The sequence below is a fragment of the Helicoverpa zea genome, chromosome 4 (genome assembly GCF_022581195.2).
Source record: "Helicoverpa zea isolate HzStark_Cry1AcR chromosome 4, ilHelZeax1.1, whole genome shotgun sequence".
Classification (NCBI taxonomy): Eukaryota; Metazoa; Arthropoda; class Insecta; order Lepidoptera; family Noctuidae; genus Helicoverpa; species Helicoverpa zea.
Window position 1 is genome coordinate 13,075,327 of NC_061455.1, and position 21,876 is coordinate 13,097,202.

The following is a 21,876-nucleotide window of genomic DNA, read 5'->3' on the forward strand; positions in this document are numbered from 1 at the left end:
CGAAAGGGTAGGACGGCTCTTATACATTTGAATCTGAATAGGAAACAGAATTAAACTGACATCATTTTTACAGTGCCTAAAAACATTTTTAAGGCTTACACAATCGTTCTAAGATCACAGTTACTTTTTACATTTACACCATTTTCTGCAAAGTCTGTAATATCGTTTCCTTTTAAATATTCCGTTTCCTATCTAAGGTCGCTTTTATATTTTCATGAACAAGATTCGGGGTAAACATTATTAAGGCGTCGGCAAGGTTTGTTGGAACTACGCCTTTGTCCCTCCCATTACTTAGCTCGTTATTTTTATATGATATTACACTATTGTATGTTTCAAGGCTATACGTAATACCTTTGGTAACTTCAAGAGTGTTATTATTACTTGAATCGCGTTAAACTTGTTTCGAATGTGGACATTTACTGTATTTTGTTGTAGTAATAAAACTTTTGCTATTATTGTGATAGCATTAAATGATACCTACATATCCTTCATCTAATTATAGATTTTTCCTATTAATTTCCTTATCATTGCCATCTATAAGTACCGTCGTTAGGCCTATGGTTTGTATGACCTTTGTCAAATCAGTAAATTCATCTATTAAATCCGTGACATTTATTTTGCTTCTCGTATCACCAAATAAATCGGGTGCTTCATTGTATAAACACCCGTTATTAATGGCATGTCACTCAGTATGCTCAATATTTGACGGTTCAGCCAAAGCATCAGCTCTTTAAGCGCTATTTGATGAAAATGTATTTTGTCAAGGGTTGTTGAAAATTGACGTGACCGTTATATCAGTTTCAAGGTTAAAACGTTAAAATTGGAAATTAAAAAGCATTGAATTCAAAATGATTATGATATTTCGCAAATTCATTGGCTTCTTTTTCAAATTCTAATAAAAATGCTCCTATACCTTTATTTAATAATAATTTGAATGTTAAAAATTCTATTATTCAAAGCGAGTCTACTAACTGTGTTGTTAACGGGATCCCACCGGATGCAATATTCAGATGAAACTTGTGAATTGAATACACACTTGACGTCAATAGCTCCTACACTATTAATGAGATAACAGTTAGATCACTTCGTAAAAACAATATTTAAAACTGTTGTTACTCTTTCTTTAACAAGAAAAATAAGCTTTACGTTTACATAATTTTATAGCTGTATTTTAACGTTAACGTCGTTGTACGTTTATTTAAATTGTAATAAATACTTCAATAGTTATATTTTGAGTTATTAAGACTTACAGTATTTTGATTTATAGGTATGTTAACAAAATGGTTTCAATTACTTTTATGGTTTGTTAAATACCGTTGTCATGTCGTACCATTAAAATTCCCATAGGCTTATTCCATACATGCAATAGTGCATTAATGTATTTTATTTATAAATAAAACTTGATAGTCCCTTACTCAATTACGTTAGTGTTTGTTATACATACTCTCATATACTCTAATGTTTATACTATGACTTACACCACTGCATTTATTTATAAACACAAATCCAAAATATTTATAAAAACAAATTATAGTTATGACAACACCTAAATGTTTATCAAAAGATTTAATATCCGAAACAGAAAATAGGACAGCAAGGTTTCATTTTTGTTTGCATTTTAAGTTAGTGCCAAAAAATATTTGAATAAGAAAGTCCATAGCTGACTTGATATCTCTAATTTTATTCGTATTCTGACCTTTTGTATCATAAATATCATATTGTGTCATGATGTCACAATGATAATAATTGAATGGAACTCATCCATTACGAAGTTCGTGATATCTCTGTTCCGTTTCCGTAAACAATACTATCGCTTATTGACATACATTATTAAAGAAATATCATATTTGCGATGTTAATTATTAATTAGTTCGTACTTGACGTTGTTGGTTAGCAGTTGTATGAGCTTTTGCTCCTGAGTTTTTTTTCTTGTCAGTTCACTTGTTTTGTGGTTCATTAATGTGATTTCAATTGGAAAAAATATGTATTCTGTGACATATAATAATTTATCGACTGACAGGTATCTATTGCATTATTTGTGGTAGCTTTTGTTTGGTCATATTAGTGATTTGTAGATTTTCTTTGTTGACCAGTGCTTTTGTGTACATTAAGGTATTTCTTATCAAGTTTAATCTAGTTTCCGAGATTAATTAAAGTTTAGAACAACCCGAGGTTCCGAGGGAAATACTTTCTTGACTGCTTGATAATTTCTTACGGAATGATGTACCTATTAGTCCATATTTCAAAGAATAAGAAGAAAGTACAGATTTTTCGATAATATTCAGTAGGTAAACATCCAAGTATCGCTGGATTCCGTACTGTTTCGCAATTCCAACAATGCAAGTTGGCACTCTCCCAGCGAGTTGTAAATGACTGAATAACTGACATGACAGAGCGAATTTATGCCGTAAGCACTCAGAAATGGCCGTGTTTGGAACAATTATTAAAAAAAACCTACCTGTCCTGAGCCCGAAGAACTCCCTAATCATATTACGTCAACGTTTTACGAAACCAATTTACTAAGTCTGTAATAAAAAGCTGTAGGTTACTTCATAAAATATCTGTGAAAGATTTGTAGTGTGCTAGAATAGCTTTTTGTAACCTTAACCTGGAATCTAATGGCAGGGAAGAAAATAAATGTTCGAATGATAGCGCACATCTCGTAAAAAGAAGGACTGATTGCAATTAAGTAGCAGTTCAAGGTTCCACAATTTGCGATTGTGGTGTAAGTGATAATGATTATGAAGCCGTCTATGTAGAAGATAACATTGTTTACAACCTAATGAAACACCCAGACAGTCTTCATTTAGACTATCATGATGTAAATTGAAGTCTATTTTTAGTTATATTGCGTTTAGAAGACAACGAAAATAAAAACAGTTTTGCGCTGTAACTAAAATGAAATGAGAAATCCGATTGAATTGAATTTTAAATGCGAAATTACTTGTTTGTGTTATAACTTTTATTTTTTGTTGTTGTAGAGGGTCACAGATTAACCTGTGCAACGGTGGAGCCGGCACTACAGCCATGACGGGTCTTCCAAAAATACCCAACGGGTATGGAGACCAGAAGAAACCCATGGCTTCGCTCACACACCTCCCCAAACGCCCTCCAGTAGACATCGAGTTCTCAGATCTCTCATACTCCGTCAGCGAGGGAAGGAAGAGGGGATACAAAGCTTTGCTCAAATGCATAAATGGTACATTTAGATCTGGTGAATTAACTGCCATCATGGGACCTTCTGGAGCTGGGAAGAGTACGCTTATGAATATATTAGCGGGTTACAAGTAAGTATTCATCATAATACATTATTATTCTTGAGTAAATTTATTCCGCGTTAGATATTGATGTCAGATAAACTCTGGGTCAGGTTTTGTGTGCATGTACAATTGTACACAAAACCTCTGAATGACGTTAGTGCCCTAGGTTATGACGCATGAGCGTCGTATATGTAGGTACGCATTATAATACAACATTGTTATTCTTCTTGTTCATGGCCTTGATAGTAATTAATATCACCTTTCTTTTGCATTAACTTTACGCTTTCTGCTTTCAGAACGTCCAATGTCAGCGGATCAATACTCATAAACGGCAAGGAGCGAAACCTGAGACGGTTCAGAAAGTTATCTTGCTACATAATGCAGGACGACTGTCTGCTTCCCCACCTCACGGTCATGGAGGCTATGAACGTTTCAGCGAATTTAAAGTTAGGGAAAGACATGACAGTCACTGCCAAGAAGATCGTGATAGATGAAATTTTGGAAATGTTGGGGCTCGCAGAAGCAGGGGACACGAGGACTATAAACTTATCAGGCGGCCAGAAGAAACGGCTGTCCATAGCTTTAGAGTTAGTTAACAATCCACCTGTGATGTTCTTCGATGAGCCTACATCGGGCCTGGACAGTTCATCGTGTTTCCAATGTATATCGCTTCTGAAGTCGTTAGCGCGAGGCGGTAGAACTATCATATGCACTATACATCAACCGTCCGCAAGGCTTTTTGAGATGTTTGACTTTTTGTACACATTGGCCGACGGGCAGTGTATATATCAAGGAAGAGTTAGTGGTTTAGTGCCGTTTTTGTCATCAATGAACCTTCATTGTCCGAGTTACCACAATCCTGCTGACTACGGTGAGTGTTTACTAGTTATATATACTTTGATACTTTATGTCTTGTAGTCTGTTAAATCAACAGTTTATATAATTATCCTTGCCTAAATAGGTTTCTTAGTAGGCATTTAATCCTTCAACACAATTGCAGTAGTATGACTTCAGTCAAACATGGAAGGAAGCACCCAATAAAATGTAAGGTCGGTTGTAGGAAATTCAATACTTGATTCTTAAATAAAGACTTGTCACATAAGTAAATATGCAGGAATGTTTTTAATACACGCACTTCATTGTTCAATAGTGTTTCACTAAATAGGTAATTATCCATGCTGGTGCAACATGGTGGTAATTTGCATTTTCTTAATCGTCTACTTGCCTCATCGCTGTAATTACCTCTACTTCACTTTTACTAAAGTTATCGGCACGGATATTGAGCCCTGACCTTCACCTGCGCAGAAGCGATTTACTGCCTCATTGCCTTATGCGTACGGTGCGCAAAGCGATCCCCACTCTTCCGCCGAGAGCTCAATATCCGTGCCGGTAACTATACATACTATTTTAGTTTTTGCTGCAACAAGTTGTGTCATTCCAGAAATAATCCTTTAGGATCACCTACGATTTTGATGATAATCTGTCTTTTCTGTTCCTAGTACGTGGAAATAATTTAAGTCTTTCACAATTTACCTTTAATTTATCGTGGTGCCCAACAAATAATATAAACTCAAATTGCAGTTTCCACCACTAATAGCATATATTCTGTGTATCTTTCAATGCAAGCAAATCGTTCGTTATTGAACTACCACAATTGCGATCGAAGTTTGTTTATTGGCTCAACGAGTTTGTGCTCATTTGAAGTGGAGCGAGTTATTTGAGTCGTAAACAGAATCATTAACTGTTGAGATCACATGCATCTCCTTCAAAGTTTTTTGTCCCAGTTTGCAAAATAATTAAAAGAAGTAGTAAAGATTTAGATATGCCACCTGTGACTACCTGTACCGCTTTGCTAATATTGTCCACATTCTTTTTCTTTTCGTTTGGCTCTTAAAGTGTTATTTGTCCGAAGCTTATAACTGATTAGAAACTAACCTTTATATATTGGGCTATCAATTCAAGGATATATTGGACTGTTAGGTTAGTTCAAGCGATAACCTTTTTCCCACGAATAAAATAAAAAACTCTTTCAGCTTTGTGTGGCTAGCGGCGACTGCATCTTATATTATATGCTTTACTCATGTATTTGAGTTAAAAACCTGACTTCCAGAGTAAAGCAATTAGAGACCCTAACCAGATTACAGTAGCAACAAAAAACATGGGAAATAATAACGTAACCTGTTTCTCTGTGTGCCATGAGACGGCCTTGTCATTTCTTATGGGATGAAGGTTGAATTTGTTGACGCTTATTTTTATACGGACTGTAGATTGAGGAAAAAACTGTAGTGATATCGTGCCGGTAATTATATACATTTTAATTATGTTGCTTGAAGAAATTGTACAATTGATCGTATCTATGTATACTCTCATCATAAATATTATATCTATTGGGCCAGTTTGACTGTCTGAACTATGGATGAATTTGGCAGGTAATTTCTATCCAGAAATATTGATCACGAACATGCTTTAAACTAGTTTTCGAGTTAATTATAAAATCTGTTATTAGGTATACAAAAAAGGGTGACAAGGTCTTGCTAAGCCATTCTAAGGCCCTTAACCTAGAATGCCACCAAACATCGGCTTCGATATAAAACTTATACTATAGCGTTTCGAAGAAACCTGTATAAAATGGACGGCAGTAAAATTGGATGCTCTTTGTTGAATTTCCTTATTGTGATATCGACCTTAATCTGCACCGTAACTTTTTAGCGTTGCAATAACCTACTTAGCTGCGTTGCTCGACTTTATAATTTCTGATAGACATAAACATACAGTTTTTGTTATTTGTGCTCATTTAATCTTAAGTCACAAAGATAGATCTTCCAACATTGTTGTTTGTGGGATCACCTAAAATACACGTTATAATTTACACGTTTGCACCTTCTTCTGGACTTAAATTCTTTCCTAGCCTTTATCACATAGGCTGGTCAACAAAACTAAACGTATACAGAAATAGGTTTAACGTTAAGTTTAGACTTGTAATAAAATTTTATTCAATGTGTAATGTTTCTTCTATTCCAGTAATGGAAGTAGCCACAGGCGAGCACGGAGACTGGGTACACAAGCTAGTGATGGCAGTCAACAAAGGGAACTGCGGCCGAGGCCAGTCTTCATCATCATCATCATCATCCTCCGTACCTCAGAACATGAACTACAATAATCAGACTAGCAAGAACAACGCTCAGAAGGCAGAACAACAAGCTCTTGCTATTACGATAGGTAAGACTAACATATTAGCTAAAATTGCAACTAAAAACAACGCTGCACTTGAAAAATATGCAGACAGTTAAGAGAGCCAAGATTTTTCTCAACATTAAATGTAATATAAAAGCACGTGAATGCTTTGACTCAAAATATTAAAAGACGATCGCTATGCAATTCATCTGAATGGGGAAAGAATTTTGAGTCTTTGCCAAATAGATCAATCCCGCAAAGTGGATTTATTTAGCGCAAGTATTTCATCAAGGACGCACACACCTAGTTTCTAACCTACCGTATTCTTCTTTCAGATAAACCCACCTGCACTGTGATAGACATGTCGGAACCAGTCCTAAATCCTGAGAAGCAGAACGCTTTACCCAACTCCACTAACTTAGCACCAGTTACCTGCACCACCTCACTGCTCGACTCAAGCGAAAGCTTCACAAAGAAACCTATTAAGACCGGCTTCCCAACATCAGGGTGGAAGCAATTTTGGATCTTATTGAAACGTACTTTTAGAAGCATTTTGCGAGATCAGATGTTGACGCACTTAAGACTCTGTTCTCATACGGTGGTTGGGCTGTTGATTGGGTTCCTGTACTATGATATTGGGAGAGACGCTGCGAAGGTTATGAGCAACGCTGGCTGTATATTCTTTACTGTGATGTTCACTATGTTTACTGCTATGATGCCTACTATTCTTACATGTGAGTATTATACTGACCTATCAATATTAGTTACTACATATTTTATTTGTCAAGTACTTTGTAGGATTACTATTCACGATATACTTATGGACCTAGTAAATTCTTTGTGAAACCCTTTTATAAAACCAAAAATATTATAATTATAGATTTACAGGCCTTGTTCATTTCAAGAGTAGCATTTTTATGATATTTCTGTTTTTGTTACAGTCCCTACTGAGATGAGCGTGTTTGTGAGAGAGCATTTGAACTACTGGTATTCGTTGAAAGCCTTCTACTTCGCTAAAACTATGGCGGATCTACCGTTCCAGGTAAATATTTTACTTCCATCAAGACTTTAACTTAGGATTAGGTTTTCCGGGTAACTGGGTTGAGTTAACCATCAATCCGATTTTTACATATTTGGGCAAAGTCTAGGCAGATACGATATAATTGAACTAAAGATTTAGTGTACCTCTAGGTACAGATAACACTATAAATAAAAACAAAGTGGTACAAGTTAAGATACATAAAACAGGCAGAAGGAAGACAATCATACATTAAAGGTATTTACATTTGAGAATCAGTATCATTAGTCCTGTTACTTGAACTTTGGCTGGAACAGTATTTGTCGATACAATGTAGACATGGCAACAATTACTATTGATAGAGGAACCGATACTTTACTTGACTTCAATCAACAATCGGTTGTGAAATATTGACATTAATCAATCGATCAATGTCAATTCAAAATTATCGATACCCTAATAATTGGCTAGACAAATATACCGTTGTTGACTTAGACAAAGTATTATAAATGAACACCTGTGTTGATAGGTATCTTTTCTAATCACAAAATATACGTAACGATGCACCTGTGTATTATCTCCATCAAAATACAAACAAAAAATCTTGCGAGATAGTAGAGCTACTTACTGATAAATAATCTTAACACTTATTTCTACCGTGCTAACGACCTCATTCGAATAACAATTAATGGGACTTCTCGTCCTTTCCAGATTGTCTTCAGCGGCGTGTACGTGATGATAGTGTACTTCATGACAGGGCAGCCCATGCAGACGGACCGGGTCCTCATGTTCACGACCATTAACATCCTCACGGCCCTGGTGGCGCAGTCCCTCGGCCTGCTCATCGGGGCCGCTATGAAAATCGAAACCGGGGTCTACCTGGGTCCAGTCACTACCATCCCTGTAGTACTCTTCTCAGGCTTCTTTGTTAACTTCAACGCAATACCCAGCTACCTGCAATGGCTTACTTACCTCAGCTACGTTCGATACGGGTTCGAAGGAGCCATGCTGTCAGTCTACGGTTTTGGAAGAGAAAAACTTCACTGCTCTGAAGCTTATTGCCACTTCAGGAATCCTAACTTGTTCTTGAAGGAAATGACTATGGACAAAGCGAACTTTTGGATCGATGTTGGCGCACTGAGCGCACTCTTCGTCTTCATTAGGGTAATCTCTTATTTAGTGTTAAGGTTCAAATTGAAGATGATGCAGTAGGCGCATGCACAAAACGATAAGCTTCGTTGGCGATGACATTTCTTTCAATTTGTCGATTTTGATGGAATCGGAGTTAAGTGAATCTTTGCGTGATTCGGTAGCGTGTTTGTGTACCAAGAGGATATTATGAATCATTCCTAAGGATAAATTATTATGTTTAAGTTTGAGCTTTGTGTGGTTGCTGATGAGGTGTTCAGACTCGTAGAGTATTTGAGAGTTTGTTTTTAAATATAAACGTGTTGTCACAGCTAGCTATGCTTTAATATTAGGGATGTACTTAATGGGGTATGCCCCGTATAGCTCAACGGTCTTAAGTCCGATTCTATTGCAAAATTCTTTGATCATCACGGATTCTGATAGCAAGTTCGTAGTTTTAATAATAAAAAATAGTTTTCGAAATACTTTAGCTTTTTAGTACGCAGATAAAGTATAGATTGTTTATACGTACCCATAGGGATAGTTGTTAAGGTTTTATAGGAAATCGGGCCCATGACTTAATTTTTAAGTTCCTTATTCGTGATTTTTCATATGTTAGTTTACGACTCATTTATAACATCACGCGTAGGCGATATCAACTTGTATGTACTCAACATTCTTAGGTATTTAATTAGTATTTTAAAGTACCTTTCATTATGCTAAAGATTTTTTCGTAAATCTCTATGTCTATCCTAATTACCAGTATTTATTATTAAATAAACGACTGTGATTTTTATAATTTTGTTGTTTCAATTTATTCCTGGAAATACATTTCAATGTTTATTTCATTTCTCTATTCAACGACAAAGAGGGATACACAGAATGATGAGGTAAAGTAAAGGAAGTCCATATTAATCGTTAAAAAAATGCAAAAGAAAGGCCGCATACCAGCGCCACATGATACACGTATCGAACATTCACGTCATCACAATCGTTGCGCTACAATTCAGCTTACTACAAATTAATTATATATACCTACGCACATCGGAAGCACAGTTGTAGCGTGGCACCGCTTTCAGCATGTCGACTTCATCTTCTGATGACGACGAATTCTTGATGTGGCGATTGCACAAATTACGGGAATTATAGTATTGCATTTGTCTGCTTCACTCATGTATTTCCGAGATTTTGATGGTTGAGGAGTCTGTACCTATCGATAAGCTCGAAGAATGGGGTCTGGGTACAAAATCTACAAGCGTTTCATTTCTGAGTGAATCTCCCTCAGCACATGTCAAATCGGGCACATTGTTTGAAGTTTCCTCAATCTGGGATTCATGTTCAGAAAGTTGTTAATTTTCTTGTACTGATATATTACCTTCTTGTGATCGATTTTTGGTAAAAGGGTTTAGAAATTTCAAATATGGCGCTAAATAGTACTCCTTTTTCGACCCAGCAGCGGGCCCACTTTTTTAGATTTTGTGTTCAAAGTTCGTATGTAGGCTGTCGGTAGGTTCGTATGTATGGATTTAGAAAGAAAGAAGAAAGAAATACTTAGCAACTGGATCCTCATTTCGAGTAATGTCTTACGTATTTAGAAGAGGTGAAACAACTATTGGAAAATTTATCGACGAAACTTGTGATGTTATATGGGTAGTTTTACAGCCAGTACCCATCCATATGGGCTGGTGTCAATGCAAAATAATTACACAGTGTAGCCCGATTTTAAATGTACAAAAAAGACAGGTACTACCCTTTTCATTGAATTTTTCACCAATCTTAGTCCAAATAATTTATGTAATCCGTCTGTCGCTATAATCATTGAGTGTATGATTGTATAATATAGGGTTTTTTTCGACTTTTGCAATAAATTCAACGTAAAATTCAATGTTGTTTTTCATTTTTTGAAACCAACGCGACACAAAAAACGACTATTGTAGCGCGGATGACGTCTCGCCACAGAGTGCACTCGCTACAAATATTTCCTCGGTGTGCCTGTTCACGTAGGAATATATGGGGGCGTTCAATGTGTCGCATTTCAAATGTGGCGCTACAATGAGGGTTTTCTAAAATGGCGTCCACCAGGTGGCAGCACCGAGTCGTCAGGTCCAGGTAACTGTCAATGTGCTTATCTTTACTATGAATAGTGAACGGTTTTAGTGTTTTTTTTTTATTTTATAATTAAATCACTGCATTATTGTTTTACTATTGAGGTTGAGTAAATAAAAAAAACGAAATCATATTGTGTTAACAAATTTTTCAACAAGCTTTTCCTTAGTACCAGTGACTTTTGCACCCTCTCTCTTAGCTCAATTTTTAGTTCGGAAACCTTATTCTGACCGTAGTCCATAATAAAATCAATAACACTTCCAATATAACAGAATTTCAATAAACAATAAGTTCGGACCCTACAATTCCATACTATTTGACAGCTGTTTGGACCTGACGCATACGAAGCGCCGCCTGGCGGCAGAAAAAGTATCGAAAACCCTCATTGTGGTGAAACAAAAGAATGCCTGGTGTGCGGCCTGGCTTACAGAAATAACAACAGTCCTCAAGACTAATTATTTCTATTTTGTATACATGCGTTTGACAAATAAATTATCTTCACCTTTATCCTCTTCTATAAAAAAACACCATCTTTTGTCCTCCAAAAATAATTTATAGCAGCGCCATCTATTGTCAATGAGCTAAACTATCAGATCAAAAGCGTGTTTGCTTGCAAATAGCCGTAAAGTTTCACACTTTCTTCAACAGATCATGCTGATTTAAAAATATTATTTTTCACTGTTTATTTGCTAAAATAGATATTTTTGCGGACAAAGGAGCAACTAGGTATATTTTATAACAATTATATAACTAAGGGTCATTCATCTTGTGGATAAAAAGGCGATAGTACCTAATATATAAATGCAACAGAAACTATTTTTTGATAGCCACATTGCTTTACTACAAAATTAAATATGATTACAGATAGGGCTGCCATCTCGAATTTTGCCAAACCCGGACAAACATTTAAAAAACCCGGACATTTGGCGTAAATCGCATTTTTTCCCCGAACAAGTACGATTTTTTTAAGCAAAGTAATACCTAATTTGTAATCCATTAACTATTAACATACACTTAAATTCGATGAGGTGCTTCCTTACATGAAAAGTGTCCGGGTTTTCCCCGGACACTTCTTGAAACCCCGCCCGGACGGCCCCCGGACGGCCTCCAAACGAGGACAAATCCGGGGAAACCCGGACGGATGGCAGCCCTAATTACAGATAGCTCAGGATAAACACTAAAATAAGCATATATTACAAATAAATAAAATAAAAACCACACTAACAAGACAGAAGGAAAAGCTCTAACTGGAGAGAATGCTGACGCTTTTACTTTCGCATCGCATACCCGTTTACGTCAAAAGGACTGATCCGAACCGGCTTTGCTACGTGAAAGTGCCAAAGGACTAGCACTCAATGTGCCTGAACTCTACTACAGGCAGATCTCAACTCGCCTTGTCAATAGAATACACCAGGGGTACGTGAAAGCCATTGGGTTAGATCTATAACTTTTCTGTGATATCTCATTATATTGTAACCAGCTTCTGCCAGCGGTTTCATTCGCATCCTGAAAGAACTAGTGGTCGCACCCGGATAAAGAGATCTCATAAAGTTATTTTGATATACAGGCTATGTTTCGGCCAAGTTTTACAGTTATCTGTGAATGTACAAACACAAAAAATCGTCTTTATAATATTCGTGTGGTAGGCAAGTAATTAGTATAAATGTTTGAACAATCCATAGTAAGTAAGCTTACTGTGCGGCGTCCATTAACACAAATATTAATTAACAGTTGTCATCATTATTTACAGATGTCATTACTTCAACAATAAATTGGTGATTACTATCTAGATACCGTTTAATCTACATCAGCACCCAAAAAGCATTACAGAGCAAACAGCACCCGTACAAAACAGACTGTTAATGATTCGATATATTAAATGCCCATATATATCGTTTCGTAAATTCACACTCACCCGGGATACGATTAATTTGTAATCGAGGACATTTCCGACGCGCGTCCATTTAGATACCTCTGCTTCAACCAAGGAGGGAGGAAAGATAGCGGAGATTCCACAAGAAAGGTAGATCTGGCGCCTTCTTGTAGGTCAATGCAACGTACGGCAACTAACGATTCGTTCGGGTTCTTTGTCAAATCAAAATCAATCTGTCAAAGATTGGTCTTAATTGGTGATTTTATAGAAGGCCTGTAAGGATGGAGCTAGTAACGTTTCTCGTCCTCTGGGCACCTGCATTTTGGCGCGCTACTTTCTAAGGAGATTTCGTGTTATGACAACTCCGCTAATCATTTTGTTCTCCATGGCTTCGATGAATCGATTAATTATTACTGATCGATCGGAGACTTTGGTTTAATCGCATCGATTAGTGGTGATCGGTTAATGAGGGTGTGATGAGTTGCTTATTGAGTTTGGAACCCCTGATTTGCTAAACGTTGCGGTTGTAAATTGATAACATAACGTGTTCGCCTGTTAGAAGGATGAATAGGAAGACGGCAGATGAAGGGTAACTAACTTATTATTCAGGCCAATATGATTGGCTGAGTACAATATCAGGCACAGTCAAATAAACTTCGGGACTAAAAAGACTAATCCTACCCATTTTAGTTCCTCTGTGTATTCACCACGAGGTAGTTTAACACCATGAAATATAGGGGTTTTTGTACTAGAAGTGGAAAAAATATGAACCATCTAAGATTAAACTTAACTGGAAATAAAACACATTACCACCCACACATTTACACTCAGGCCCGCCGCTAGCTGTTTGTTCGCCCGCGTGCAAAACTGATTATGCCGCCCTACGACTACATACGTTTTGTCAAAAAATATATAAGGGGGGGGGGGAATCCAGGGTGTCCGGACCCCCCCGCCCATTCATATCCATCTTACTTGTCCAACAGAAAAAAATATGTACATGCACCGCTCTGATTGCAGAAAACCCACCTACTTTTGGATAAATAACTATTGCAATACATAACATACATTACACATAACTTTTTATTTACTTGAAATGTTCAGAGTAACCTAAGCAGTCCTGGGTTAGCCCATAAGCAAACTAAGCAATTGCTTAGGGCAGCGGTTCCCGAATTCTTTTGGCTTCGGAACCCTTTTCGTTTCACCATTTTTCGGCGGAACCTTAGCTTAAGTAAGAAGTAAACTAAAGACGTAAAATACACTTAGGTACGGCTCGTGGCGCGTGGTAGCGCACCAAAAGGTTATAATATGGTCAGAGACATATTCAGTATACTCAGGCGTAGCATGGCCATACTTGCCAGAAAATAATTTGGCCACCCTTGACTTTGTGTATTATGTGAAGAAGTTCCAAGCACCCTCTAACATTGAAAGACATTCAGTGGTAGCCGGTATCGCGAGCGAAGCGAGCGCGAATTTTTTTTAGTTTAATTACCTACACAAAATAAACAAAACCACTGTAAATTAATAAGGTCTCAAAAAGTACAATATCCACACAAAAAAGCAAATCCAAATGAATAAGCAGCTAGCGAAGAAAGCGCTATTGCTTTTTCTGAACCAGAGGAATAAAAAATAAACATCAAAGGAAACCTCGACGGAAGAGCGCGAAATTTTTTCTTTGCTGGATACTTGAGCAATTAAACGAACATAAAAGCATCACACGCAACATGGAGTCGCGAGCGAAGCGAGCGCGAAATTTTCGGACTCGCGGAGATGCAAAAATTGGAAATAATGTCACACTTTGATTCATTGTAAAAATAGCCACTGGAAATACTCATATGCCGTGTCATTTCACGTCCTGTCAAATGTATGAAAACGTATAATCCTGGCGATGAAATAAGCCCAAAAAATGCGGTGATTTTTGGCCGACTCGCTACCTACTTATGCCGATTGCCGAAGACCTGGAGGTATTAAGTTAATCTACAATTTGTAAAAAAACGGAATTAATTTATCTGCTGCCGTTGCCTTCCCCTGCGCTTGTCGCGAAAGTACGAGACTCACACTCCCGAGTGGTATCCACCTACATGGTGCCTAAATGGAATTTTGGAATGCAATATTTAAAACAATTTAATTGAAAATGAATAATAATTTAATATTGTCAAAAGTGAAACGATTTACCATATGGAAATCTTGAATTTTCCACGGAACCCCTGAGGGCTTGTCCCCCATTTGGGAACCGCTGGCTTAGGGCATCAATGCAGTGCAATCATTACCCAAGTGGCCCCTATGTATTGAAAGATTGTGATTAACCTAAACTAACGCACTTAAATATCTATAACAATGTTTAAAGTCAGTAAAATATGTTATTTGGTGGGTTTCCCGTTGAAAAGCCAGGTGGTTAAGGTGTCCCGACATTATTATTATTTTTATTTGTATGTCTCTTTCTGACCTCGGGACTACAGAGTCCCGGATTTTTGGAAGGCGGACGTGGGGCCGAAGCCAACACGCTGAAGCCCTTTTGAGACAACTTTAATGAAATGGTAACACAAAACCGACGATTATCCCTGTATACACTATAGAAATGTACCCAAGGACAATCCCCGGTTCTGTGCTAAACTATTGCTAACTATGGATGAAAACTACTTAGGCTATTGTGATGGGATGCTAATGGACTAGGAATGGGGAAACTACGGGAACTATGGCACCTGCCGATGACAATGTATTAAATACATGTTAAAATGGCAGGTGGAGACTCGCCAACTCACTTACTGGGCCCCCGGGAATCAGTCACTGAAAAGCAACAAGAGGGCAACAGGGACATGAGCGGCTGAGAAGGGTGAGGATACCTCGGCGGACTTTAAACGCAGATCACGCGCTCCCTGTGGGTCCAGCATCACCGGCCCACTCGCCACTTACCACGAGGCACCTACCCTCCGAGCAGGACTAACCTTGCTCTAGCGACTCCACTCTGACCGGCCGATGAAGGCAAGCCAAGAGGCGGGAGACCTATCCCCCGTCATGCTTCACTCCGGCAAGCCGGAGGTGGGGGACAGTATACTCTCCCTGGAGCACTCGGATATATAGCCCCGCGGGGTCGCTACTCCCCGTCATCCGCCTCAGATGCCCTGCGGGGCTTATTATTATTATTATTACAAGACACATTTCATATGTAAGGAAGCGCGAGCGGAGCGAGCGCGAAAATTTTTTAGTCTAAGGACACAAAACAAATAAAAACCACTGTAAATTAACAAAGCAAAGTCAAAAAGTAAGATATGCACAGAAGTGATGTGCAAAAGCCGCGAGCGAAGCGAGCGCGATTTTTTCCTTAGAGTTTCCATGGAGTAAACATATCATAAAAAGCCATAACGGACGTGCGCGAAAATTGTTTTTTCGGAATTGAATGCCTCAACAATTAAACAAAGATAAAATGCGATATCTGAAATGGAACCGCGAGCGCAGCGAGCTCGAATTTTTTTGGGGATGCAAAGGGTGAAACAGTCAAAATTGATAGGAAACGACCAAAGCTAGGGCGGCTTTTTCTGAAATTTTATTGGTTTAATTTTGCCGCCCCCTAAATAGCATTTGCCCCACGCTACGCCACTGGTTGATCTTAAATCGTTTTTAAGAATCTTTTATTTTGAAAATGTCCGTTCAACAGATGTACCTAACTGAAACCGGCAGTGTAAGTAATATTCTTAGAGCTATTGCTGTGTTCGGAAATATTGAAATCAAATCATTAGTAAAAAGATATTGTATTTTTTAAATATTACGTGATAACTCGCTAGATTTGCCGCCCCCTAGGACGTGCCGCCCGCGTGCTGTGCACGCGCTGCACGCCCGCTTACGGCGGGCCTGTTTACACTCAAGTTTCTGTATTCTATTCTCCTGTAGGTATATTAATTAACCAGGGTCCTCTTACACCGCGTTTAAACCACATTAGAAAAGATAGCCACCTTAAAATAGTAACACTTTTCCTACCAGGAGTGCAAAGGTAAAAAGATAAAGATAAAAAGATATACGAGGCGGCTGCGAAGCACCCGGGAGCATGCCACTGTTTACTGACAACTACAAAGTTTGCAGCATTAGCACTCAAGATTACATTGTTGGGATTTTCAAGAGATACTACTGTTGTATGAGTTGCTTGATTTACGTCGTAGTTTTCAAAGAATTTTATTTTCTGGGGTGTTGGTGTTTGGGGTTGTTTGTTTGCATAAAATATTGCTACATGACTGCAACTTATCAATTTGTACAGATGCCAGCAGAGTGCTGATTCCGAGTTTTGACAGCTTTCGCAACTCGATACGTAATTATAAGTCTATTGAAATAAAGAGTCGTATGCTTCGTCATATTATTTAGGTATTACTGCTTCTTTCATTTTGCCGGTTAATAATGATTACACTCGCAAAAGTGAGCTCAAGTGTAATACGACCAAGTACTGATGACAGTCTTTATTCAATACACAATTCTAAGATAAGTGCTACGTGATTCAATGGTATGATAATCTTCGCATCGAAAAAATTAACTTGCAAAACTCGCACTAGGCACTCTGGTCAACCTACTCGAACCTGTCAAATATCAATAGAGCATTAAGCTTCGTCTATTGTGATAGGATTGTGAATCTTTTGTAGTTTGACACATAGAGGCTCGTACACGGACGTCTGTACATGGCGTTCGTCTAACTAGTCTTAGTCATTATCTCATGATCAGATATTGTTAAAAGTGGTAATATGAATTTCTAATTTGTTTGTAAATGGCTGCATCGTGCTATCAAATAAATGCTTATTCTAAGACATCCCGTAAAAGTCTTAGGTATAAAATCTTTTAAAAGCGTACTGCACGCGAGAATAAAAACTTCAGCTGTGCTGACTATATACCGCTACAATACCACATGCTGCTATAGCCTCTTTAAGGCGAACTTATATAAAGAACTCCTCAGGCCAAATACCACAAGAATGCTTAAGAGTTTGAAAACTTTTTTCCCCGTTGTGAAATTAGCATGGAAATAAAACATTTACATAAGAAACTTCGTTTTATCTTGTAATTTCTATGTTAATCAGTTTCGTTTGACCTTTGAAATGGCCGAACAGAAAACAACTTCACCAAAATTAAATTGATTTTGTTCACTATTGGAGTTGGATTTTGCGAAATTATTGTTTGAAGGAAATCAGAAGTAAACTTTCCTGATTAATTTTATTACAAATTCAAATAGATGACCAGTTTGGGATGGGAAGTAATTTGCCTGCTTATATTTTTTATTTGATTTGTTGAAGATGTAAGTCGATCTCCTATTCAACTTAAATGAGGAAACATTCGGGTTGCTTTCTTATAGGTAACTGTGAGATGTACGAACTCAACATCTAGGCATTCGGTGTGACCCGGGATTAATGAAGCTATCATCTTATATCCAGCAGTCTGGAGTCTAAAAATAAAATATGAATATTTTTTAATTAGTCGTAATTCCTCAATAGGTACAGATATATAGGCTGCTTGAGACATTGATTTTAAGCACTTGGCAGATTATGTAATATTACACGAACAGTAGCCTACTTGTAGAAAGCGTTTCACACCATCTTCATTCAGGAAGAATAGAAACAAATAAGCATCACAATAATCCCGAACTGCTCGAAGTCAACATTTGACAGTTTATGAAACGTCAACAACAAAGTTGTCACATTGACTTTACTAGTACATTGGTACATAGCACCATTTTGTGAGTCCGTTTACATTTATACCGAAGCATTTTATTACCTCGTGTTACAGACTTTACTGTAGTTTTGATCCTTTTGCGATGTTACTACTTGTTTTGAATACATTTGGGTCTGTGATTGCTGGTAAGAACGGTTATGACTCGTTGTAAGATTTGTAAAATTTATTCCTGAATTTTCGATGGCAGTTATATATTAGTTGAACTTTATACGATAAAAAAGACGAGCAGAAAGCTAGGTTAGGTTTTTAGAAGTCACACTGGAAAAGTGCTCAATAAGCAAATTACTTTAATAACGTTTCTAACATAAACCGTATCTAGTTTCTCCATCATCCATTCAACAAACCACAAATATATTTCTCTTTAACACATTACAAGGAAACAAGAGATTTCCTCGCCACATAAACAAATTACAGAAACCGCTTGCCACAAGACAATTTTTAATCCCCCACATTTTCCTTACGGCCCAGGAATTGCTTACCAAGCGAGACCAATGCATGTAAGGGGAACCCCACGTAAGCAATAACGTATAAAAGGTCGCAATAAAATAAAACACAATTGTTTTTATTGTGCAGTTAAATAAAGTTAAGTAATTTATTGTTCTCGACTTTGTGTGACTTCGTGTTTGGTTGGTGTTTCCATTGAATCCTTTAATCGTGTGAAGGGGCTTTACTCATTATATTTTTTAAACAAAGTTTGCTATAAACATGCTTAGCTTCGAGCTTTACATATTTAAAATATCATAAAGGTATAATCTCAGCCCATATAAGTGAATGACTCATAATATAATCTTCATAATGCTAGAGGTATATTACATAGATTGATCGTAAAGATAATCTCCCAAAAACGATTCCTGTATCCTCAAGCCTCCATTACTGTTGAAAGCTACAGGAATTCATCCCTTTTTATGTTCGTAGAAAGTTCATTCACTCCACATGAAGTGAAAGAGTCGAGTGAATGGACTCGGAATTGGTTCAGAATACCCGCAGTATTGCTACCTCTTGTACATTCGTTTACTATAATTGAATCCTGGGAACATCTGGAAATCCTTCACGTTTGCTTGATGTAGTTTGAAGTATACTTCTGTACAAGTAACCAACTTATTGTAGGTTTCAGTCTTGATAAGTTGCCCTGCAAGTTTTTTGATTAATGGTAATTACCGAAATATTTAATGAGACACTGTATTTTATAATACAATAATATAATTGCCTATTTGGTACCTATTCTGTCCCACGTGGGCGCCATCAAGTCCCATTTGGGCGTCATATAGCTGCTAGTATATTTTTATATTAGGGGGCGTTATTGAATCTAGATAGTATGTTTGGTTCTGTACCTGTACGAAATTGGCGATATCCCATCCTGGCTTTATAACAACACACTGGAGCCGTATCAAAAGCTGCATGATGGGATCCAGGCAATTCATTATAACCTTACTCAAAATTCCTGCCCTCCTAGGAACTTACAACATACTCCAACTTCGAAAGACGATTACACGGTACGAATAACAAGCAACGTCATTAATCCTTAAACCTTCATATCCCTACATCTGGCTGGGCTGATAACATGCGCCTTTGACTGCACGGTACGGAACCCAATTTGTCGCCGGAGTTCAACCCGGCTGCGCTGTGATTGGGTTGAAATTGAAAATCGAATGAACCACTCAAACTGGCTGTACCTTTAAGGGGACGGGATGTGGTACACATTTATTTATTTTGTTTATAAAAAAAGGTTGTTTTTTATTTTATTTTTTTTTGTTTCGTAAGCCGGTTGTGGGTTGTTCTCACTCTTTGTAGTGAGTGAATTTTTGATTGTAAATGTGGGAGGTTTTTCAAAAATAAATTCACAAAAGTTAAATAACATGAGACGATCTGATTAATTTACTTTTTTTATTCCGAATTTGCAGATAATTCCTTATCTATCCTATAGGTATATATGATATTTTTTGTATCAACTAAATACGAGTAATTTAATTTTAGCTTTTACAAGCAACGACTAAAACGAAATATTTTCCTGCCAAATAATGTAATGTAATGATTCACATCTATCGAAACACCTACGACACGAAAACAAAAAAGAACATCCAATTACAAAACCATAAAAGTAATCGAACATAATTTTTTACCCTCACCCACGTTGAAATTAAATATACACGTTCCATTTCCCTACATTGAATATACACGCAGACAGATCAATAAAAGCGTAATATTAACATAAATGTCGAAGCCAAGCCGCGGGCAAGCGCCTGTCTGCAGGTAAATTGAATTCAGTAAACATACGTACGAACACACAACTCGATGTATAGATAGGAAATAAATATGCGCAGAAGGCTCATTGGAGACCAGTTCGTTTTTATAGTTACAAGTGTCAATTTTGAGATTGACAATTAATTCACTCAGTTATTCATATCACTCACGAGATGTATGTATAGGATCTGTAAAAAAAAATTTGTAATGTACATGCATTCCTTCTAGTTTTTTTACAACGAATTGAAACTTTGGCAAACATAAGTAACGACAGGCATAGGTACATTCGATACATGTATTTGTCAAAATTCTTGACACTTTGTACGTATTGAGACTTCTAGTAATATCTTTTTCTAGTGACAGCAGGTACGCGGCAAACGACGCATCCCACTTGGAAATGAGACGAACTGATTGCATTCAGCTGATGGGGCTGGCTGGAGTGTTTAATTCCTGATCAGGTAAAAAGCTGATTGATTTTCGGCACGTTTGTTTAGTCAGATTATGGTTTTTGATTAGGGTAAATTGATTTGAAATCGGATTAAAGCACCGTTCTTTGCATTCAAGGCATTTTTCTCACAATAATAGAAAAAAATATCAGGGAAAAGAGAGTTAACTTTTTAAAGGAAAACACGTGATATTCAAGGTCGATGTCACTTCAGCAAGTTGGCTCAAAAGTGTGTGTCTGGCTTACGCGGGTACCATTATTTGCTGCATAATAAATGGATTTTAGTCATAAAAAATGTGGTTATTTTCTTTCTTTTCATCACTTGGTAATTTCAAGATTTCATATCCGAAAAAAGTAGGAGTCGTTCTTTTCACTACTGGTCCAAAGAATTTTTTGTAAGAGGATTTTATGAAACACACTCGTGAAACACGCATCTTTAAAATATTCAAACCTGGTTTTTAAAATCAGATTTGAATATTTTAAAGATGCAAACTCCAAGTTATCCACTTCATGTAAAGTTGTGAAAGTGCTTTCAAGATAAAACCTTGAAGAAAATTATAATGCAGAGTAACCCCACATATGTATGTAGGTACATTGTACGAACGTTGCAGAAATAAACACATTTTGCATTATTGTGAGGAGAACTTTGTAGGTTTTCAGGTCAACCTATTAATGTTTTTAAACTAAAAGTTAAGGAAAAGTAATTTATTTCGTTACGCTTTTAATGTAACGTTGTTTTATTCTTTTAATAACGTCGCTGGTGAATGTTAGTCAAAAAGTTATTGGGTAAAAGGGATTGCGCATTTTTAAAATTGAACTGAGACTAATGAGGCTTTTGGTTTGCTTGCCTCATCTGGCTGTATTAAAGAAAAGTAACTGGAATATACCCAGTACAATTTCGTACGCATATCAATTGCTGACAGTTAAAATG

General features: G+C 37.1%; 1 protein-coding gene across 3 annotated transcripts in view; it reads left to right on the plus strand.

The window, feature by feature from the left end:
- The window catches only part of LOC124629820 (ATP-binding cassette subfamily G member 4), a 34,814-nt gene extending 25,435 nt beyond the window's left edge, over positions 1-9,379 (plus strand). For 2 of the 3 annotated variants that reach the window (XM_047163391.1, XM_047163390.1), the window contains exons 3-8: positions 2,982-3,287; positions 3,557-4,131; positions 6,282-6,479; positions 6,770-7,168; positions 7,376-7,476; positions 8,164-9,379. In XM_047163391.1, the coding sequence (XP_047019347.1) occupies positions 2,982-3,287; positions 3,557-4,131; positions 6,282-6,479; positions 6,770-7,168; positions 7,376-7,476; positions 8,164-8,664 (2,080 nt within the window). In that variant the 3' untranslated portion in view covers positions 8,665-9,379. Of the gene's footprint in view, positions 1-1,951; positions 2,021-2,981; positions 3,288-3,556; positions 4,132-6,281; positions 6,480-6,769; positions 7,169-7,375; positions 7,477-8,163 lie in introns of those variants that run through there. The other variant, XM_047163392.1, reaches the window with a different exon arrangement.
- Positions 9,380-21,876: the final 12,497 nt, after the last annotated feature.